Below are 7,517 nucleotides of genomic sequence, written 5' to 3' on the forward strand. Positions count from 1 at the left end.
GTATAAGAGAAAAATAAGGAAAGATCTACCATTAGTCTAACTAACAATTTACTTTCCACAATTCCACATGCCCTGGAGTATTTGGAAATTACAGTCCATCTTTTGTGTGGCACTGCATAGCTCAGATGAATATAATGGTATTTTACTTATTTTTTTTTTTAAAGAAGTTAAAAAATAGTTGAATTTCTTTTAAGTCTTGTATGATTTTTTCACTTAATGAATATTATAGTCCCATTATTTTCATTCTGTCCCCTTTTTCATGGAATGGGTAAAAACAGGCCTGAATTAAAAGCAGTATTGTGTTGACTTATTTTGGAAACCATACCACTTAATGTGAATATCAGTAGATATTACATATTTACAGGGGTTTTTTTTTTTTTTTTGCTTTTTACAATTCTCTATTGTCTTTTTGATCTGTATATATTAAAACTCATTTTCAGAATTTCTTTTACATATCTAATATCTATCTTTTTGCTTGATTTCTTATTTACTTTTTCAGGGCTTTATGGTTTATGAATTTCGTAAGATCAGAAGATAGAGAAAAACCTCTCATATTAAAACACAGGGTATATTATGTATAAAACAATCAGTATAGGTCTTTCCTTGATTGTATTTTAGAACAATGTTATTATTACTATACTTAATAACCACAAATTCCATAGACTGTACAACCTAGAGAAATGTTCTAACTACTTTCCAAATCTGAACCCCTCTAAAATTTCCCTTTATATAGAAGCACTTTACAACCTGTACCATATAAAAATGGGATGAAGAACTACTTATAAGTCTTGTCAGGTTGATGGAAAAGATGGTGAGTGATTGCTAAATACCTCCCACACATTAAAATGCTTTTGAGGCCAAAGAAAAAAATTAGATTCATTGCATTTTTTTTTTTTTTTTTTAAACCAGAGGAGGTAACACTGATTTTATGGGCAGGGGAAATATTTTTGTTATGCTCTATGTACTATAGTGGTATAAGATTGTAATTGCTGCTAAGCCCTTTTGGAGAAAAAAAGAAAAGCCCTCAAGGTTAGCTGAGATTAAGTCTGTTGTGGTTTCTCATCCTTGCTTTTTGGCATCTCTTTGCCTTAGGCCATGGCTGTTTTCGATACTTATACATTTTTATTAAAGAAGAAGGTGATAAGAAACTTCTATAATGTGTTACAGGAGCTCAGGGCAGAGAGATCCTGATTCAAGAGTTTGTGATTAAGGGGAAATAATTCACTATTTTTCTTGAGTTTTTTTCCTTGTAATTGAGTCTCTGTCCATGTGATTAAAAAAAGAATAAGAATAATAACATAACCTTAACCTTTTGTTTATAAGTAAATACACTGTGACTTTTGTGTTTACTATTCTGAAATGGGGAAATTCATTACCTTGCTCTTCTTTGCAAGACTTTCTATGTAGTCTAAAAATTACAGAGAGAAATAGCCGTATATAAGTGGATCGAAGCATGGATTTAAGAAAGCAAAGAGAAAAAAGAAGTGATTTACTGGATCTGAAACCCTGTTTAACATTTCAGGATCAAACCAATACCAAATCCCTAGTACATAGTAGGGAGTCCAGCAGACAGTAAATGAAGTGGCAAATGCAACCGTCATCCTTAGGGTCCTCAGCCGAGCTCTTGGTATATTGTTCTTGGATTGATTCAGTTGTAGTTCTATTGGTAAGAGAAAAGAGTAGATGTTTAAAGACCGGTTTTATTACATAACCAAAATGAACAAAAAAAGGAAGAGAGAATCACTAATTTAACTTAAGGAAAATAATGGAAGCAAATTTCCAATGTTTCTAATAATGATAATTTTTTTTTGAAAACAATGATCGTATTTCAAGTTTTCCACTGTGTCACATAATAGAAAATATTAAAGATAAAAGGATAGTGCTCTTAAAAATTAAGTTTCCACCAAACTAATCTAAAATATGGGGGTTCTCAAATTCTTGAAATATAAATTTAAAAGAGTAGACTGAGGTTGAGCTGAGTTGAATTCTCTGCATCTTGGTTGTCATGCCAACATAACCATGTTTATAAATTTATAAATTTTAGTTTTTGAGAATGCACCAGGTTACTGAAGCAAAAAGAAAAAGGCACAACCACATTTGTGAAATTTCAGATGAAATAGTCAATTACATAATAATATTTTGCACATCCAACACAGACACACACACAAATGTGTATAGTTGTGTTGTGTGGATGTAGGAGATTTGATGTGAAACAGAACAGCTTAACTTTAGCAAGTATATTGGCTATCATTTAATGAGTTGTACTTTACTATATTCTAGAAATCGGGTGTTTGATTATTGCTGTGATGGCCCAGCAAGAACAATTTCCCAATGCTTATACTGGATAAAAGGGGTGATTGTCATTTCATCTTTAATTCTATGGTGCAAATTTAGAACATGAGGAGACATAAAATTACATCTGTAAATTGGAGATGATCATACTACTACCGCCTGGGGTGATAGAGTGAATGTGAAATGAATAAATATATATAAACTGCTTAGAACAGTAACAGGCACATAGTAAGTGCCTCTCTGCTTTGAGTATTGCTGTTTTAAAACTGGTTACCCACAATTAACACCAAATCTAAGGAATACATACGGTGGGGATCCTGATGAAGGACTCGCGTCAGTGCGAAGATGATTTTTGCATTGCAGATCAACATGATAAGAAGAGGGATGGTGAAGAGGCAGCTAAAGGTGAAAAAGTTATAAAAGGCTTGATGCCACCATTGTGGAAAACTGCAGTGTGTTACACATTGAGAGAAACCTCCTGTCTGTCCAGAATCATCTGCTAAATGAATCATTCTGAAGATATATAACTGTATAAAAAAATTAAAAAATTAAAAGTCATGTTACTTTTTTTCAAACAGTATCTGCATGTTTTCTTGAAAGTTTTCTGTATTCTGTTGACCATCTAATGTGATGTTGCCCAAAGCAATTGCTGAATTCCTCGATATTATCCTTTTGGCATTTCTACAAAAAGTTATAAGTGCATCTTTACATAAAATAAGTTTGGAGAATGAGAATGGATCTATAAGATTGTGAAGTTTTGGGAATCATTTCAACCTTGCAGAGCAACCCTCAAACAAGGATTTAAACCTTGTATATGTTCTAATTTCAGGTTCAATTCTGCTGAATAAACATATTGCAGATAGTTTTGTTCACCATTCTATCTGCACTACCTAAAACTGTGTCTAGCATTTTGAATGTGCCCCCAAAATACACATTTAAATTTCATTTTTGAGACAGAAACCCTCAGTAAAGTTGTCAAAAGACATGAACAGACAGTTCAAAAAAAAAAAAAAAAGATACGACGTGGCCCTTAGCTTATGAAGAGATGTTCACCCCCATTCATGAAAAGAGAAATGCCAATTAAGGGTACATTGAAATGCTATTCCTCACTATCAAGATTGGCAAAACTTAAAAAGAAGAGCAACACACTCTCATGGCAAGGCCGTGGGGAAACAAGAACTCTCATACATTGCTAGTGAGAATGCAAATTGGTACAACCATTATTGAGGGATATTTGGCAGTAACTATCATAACTACATACGCATCTACCTTTGATCCAGGAATTTACTCTGAGGACACACCCCTGCCTCCGTTATATGAAAATACACATGCACAAGGTTATTCATTGATGCATTGTTTGTAATTGAAAATCATTTAAAACAATCCAAGTACCAATTCACAGAACAGTAACTTAATAAACTTGTGGACCAAATAATGGAGCACTATATGTCTCTAAAAAAAAAGTAAGGAAAATTTCTATGTATATGGATATATATAATATATGTGTGCATGTGCATGCATACATATATTTATTTTCCAGTTCTGTCTGTTGAGAGACCTTAGGAACAATGATACTTTAATGCCCAAATCTTGGTTTCTAACTGCCATTTGTTACTGAAGGAACCAGAGCTCATTAGAGAAGTGGATGATGCCAAGGCCGGGCAAGCAAAATACAATACGTGCTTAGAACACCTTGTGCCAAAAAGTCAAGAAGTGCTCAGAGAATGATGGAGCATGTCAAAAGAGCTCAGGAGCCACCTTGAAAGCACTCTCATTGGCAAAATCCAGGAGAGTTTAAGGATGAAAATAAACTTAAAAACTGATAAAAAATGATAAACTATTGAATAAAGTAAGAATCCATGATTTCATGCTGATATAAATTACAAAACAATAACAAACAAATGGAGAGGGGGGAAAGCTCTTTGTTACTGTAGGAAGCCAACTAATAAATGTAAAGGGAATAATGGAAATAGTTGTATAACTGCAATAATAAGTGATTCAGGTACGAATCATCAATGGATTATAAAAAATATTGGTGAAAGCTTGTGGAGAACAGTGATTTACATTATCTTAAAACATCTACCTGCAGTATATTCATTATGTATTCATTATAAAGAGTAAAATAACTTTACAATAGGGAAATAGCCAAATAATTAAAGTTGATAGTGCCGATAATGGGTCCAATTGATAGCTTCTGCTTCCTTATGTAATATATTGAGAACTCAGCATCACTTCTTTTGTATTTCTGCTAAAGTTATATAACCTGAATCCAACCATGAAAAAACTCCAAACTCAAATTGAGTGGCGTTCTACATAATTGGCCTACACCCTTAAAATGTCAATGCCATGAAACAAAAAAAGACTGAGGGAAGGTTGTAATTTAAAGGAGACAAAGAGATAGCAAACTGAGTTCACCACATACTCTTGGATTTTCTTTTGTTAAAAGGGACATTATTGGGGCAATTGGATAAGGCATATAGATTAAATAATAGAATTGTATCTGTACTAATTTTCTGATTCTGATACTTGTACTGTGGTTATGTGCGAAGTATTGAGGTGCTGACAGGGACATCATGACTAAACTTTTAAACAATTCAGAAAAAAATGTATATGAGAGAGATTAAAGCAAATAAGCAAATGTAATAAAATATTAATATTTGGGGAATCTGAGGGAAGTGTATTCCAGAAATCTTTGTATCATATCATTCTTGTAAACTTTCTCTTAGATATGAAATTATGTTTTTTTAAAAAAGCACAAATCAAATCAAGGAAATTTTGCAAGTAGTTTTCAAAAACAAGTTCCAGTGAACGTTTATTCTTTCTCCATTCATCAAACATTCCTTACCTAGTTATTTCCAAACTTTTCCATTGAGAAACTTCATTTTACTATGGAACATTATTAAAATGAAAAGATAAGAATGTCCACGCATTTTAAAACTAATAGCAAGTGAATTTGAACAAAAATATTATAGAATTTCTTTCTTCTCCCTGTATACTTTTATTTCTTCTTTTTTAAAAATTGAGGTATAATTGACATATAACACTATATTAGTTTCGGGTGTACAACACAATGATTCAAAAAAATATACAAAATGATATATGTATACAAAAATATATATATTGGGAAATGATCACCACAATAAGTCTAGTTAATATCTGTCACCATATATAGTTACAAATTTTCTTTTTCTTGTGAGAACTCTCAGCAACTTTCTTAGCAATGTTTTAAATACAGAATAGTCTCCATGCTATATATTACATCCCCATGATATTTATAACTGGAAGTTTATATGGTTTGATTCCCTTCACCCGTTCTCTCCCCACCCCTCACCATCTCTGGCAACCACCAATCTGTTCTCTGTATCTATGAGCTTGTTTCCTTCCTTCCTTCCTTCCTTCCTTCCTTCCTTCCTTCCTTCCTTCCTTCCTTCCTTCCTTCCTTCCTTCCTTCCTTCCTTCCTTCCTTCCTTCCTTCCCTGTCCTGTCTGTCTTTTTCTGTTTTTTTTTTAAAAAATATTTTACATATAAGTGATATCATACAATATTTGGTTTTCTCTGTATGACTTGTTTTACTTCACATAATGTCCTCATGGTCCATCCATGGTGTTGCAAATGGCAAGATTTCCTTCTTTTTTTATGACTGAATAATATTCATATGTGTGTGTGTTCATATTTCACATTTTCTTTATCCATCCATCCATCAGTGGACACTTAGGTTTTTTCCATGCCTTGGCTAATGTAAATAATACTGCAGTAAACATGGGGATGCTGATATCTTTCCAAGACAGTGATTTTGTTTCCTTTGCATAAATATTCTGAAGCGGACTTGCAGGATCATAAGGTACTTCTATTTTTAACTTCTTCGAGAATCTTCATACTATTTTCTATAGTGGTTGTACCAATTTACATTCCTACTAACAGTGCACTAGGGTGTCCTTTTTCCCACATCCTCACCAACACTTGTTATTTCATATCTTTTTGATAATAGCCATCTAACACTTGTGAGGTCATATCTCATTGTGGCTTTCATTTGCATTTATTTGATCATTAGTGATGTCGAGCACCTTTTCATATACCTGTTGATCATTTGTCCTCTTTGGAAAAATGTCTATTTAGATCCTCTGCCCATGTCTTAATTGAATTTTATTTTTATTTTTATTTTTTTGCTATTGAGTTGAAGAGTTTTTGTATACTGGCATGTGCCACTTAACAATGGGGATCTGGCCTGAGAAATGCATTGTTTTGTCATTGTGCGCACATCATAGAGTCTATTTACACAAACCTGGATAGTATAGCTTATTGCTCTGGAGGGGAGGAAGAATAATTTTCCCTCTATCCTTCTGGCTTCTTAGCTGAGACCCTAAGTAATGAACAACAGATTAAGAGGAAGACAAACAAAAGTTTAATAACATGTATACTTCATGTCTGTGTGGCAGACACCCATGAAAACAGAATAACTTGCCAAAATGGCAGAAGCCACCACCTTAAATGCCATCTTCAGCTGAAGAGGAAAGAAGGTATTGGGGGTGGGGAGAGGCACTTTTAGAAAGTAACCAGGAAAAGCACAGTGGACAAGGGTAAGATTGTTATGTAGATTTAATGTCTATTACACTGATAAGAGTTTCTATAGACAAGGTCATCACCTCTACACAGAGGGAGACATCCTTACAAATGGAGATTTTTCTTACAAATGTAAATGTTTTTTATAAAGGGTAACTTCTACTTTTTTTTTTTTCAGAGCTTCTCCCATATCTTCTGTTTTTCAAAGTTAATCAGCCTAAAATAATCCTTATGCCAAAATGATATATTTTGGAGGAAAATTAAGCTCCTTGGCTACAAACCTATACAGCATGTTACTGAGGCAGGACAGATAGTGCAGGGAACCCCTACCTCCCGCCCCTCCTACACACACCCAAGATTTGACTTTGGAAATTTTTCCTTTTTTCAGAACTCCCCTTGTTTTAGCCTCAGCAGGGGTGATAAACCAAAACTGATTTTTCCAGTCTAAATGCCATCTTTGGTTAGGGCATGATCTTTGACTAATTATAATATCGTTATAATCTCATCTGCATTGCAAATACTGCAGGTCCCATCCTGTACCTAATGCTATGACAGTTCTGGAAACACCATATGGGTAAGAAAAAGAGGGAAACTGAGTGCCCTGGGAAGAGACAACAAGGCTATGTTTCTGTTTCTCTCTCTCTCTCTCTCTCTCTCTCTCTCTC

General features: G+C 33.8%; 1 protein-coding gene across 2 annotated transcripts in view; it reads right to left on the reverse strand.

Annotated features, from left to right (window-relative positions):
- Positions 1 to 1,284: 1,284 nt before the first annotated feature.
- GNRHR (gonadotropin releasing hormone receptor) overlaps positions 1,285 to 7,517 on the reverse strand; it is a 17,733-nt gene continuing 11,500 nt past the window's right edge. Inside the window, exons 2-3 of one of the 2 annotated variants that reach the window (XM_011360654.1) lie at positions 2,600 to 2,819; positions 1,285 to 1,660 (exon numbers count right to left, since the gene is read on the reverse strand). In XM_011360654.1, coding sequence (XP_011358956.1) covers positions 1,416 to 1,660; positions 2,600 to 2,819 — 465 coding nt within the window. In that variant the 3' untranslated portion in view covers positions 1,285 to 1,415. The remainder of the gene's footprint in view (positions 1,661 to 2,599; positions 2,820 to 7,517) is intronic. The other variant, XM_011360655.1, reaches the window with a different exon arrangement.

This window comes from Pteropus vampyrus, unplaced genomic scaffold (assembly GCF_000151845.1).
Source record: "Pteropus vampyrus isolate Shadow unplaced genomic scaffold, Pvam_2.0 Scaffold57, whole genome shotgun sequence".
Taxonomy (NCBI): Eukaryota; Metazoa; Chordata; class Mammalia; order Chiroptera; family Pteropodidae; genus Pteropus; species Pteropus vampyrus.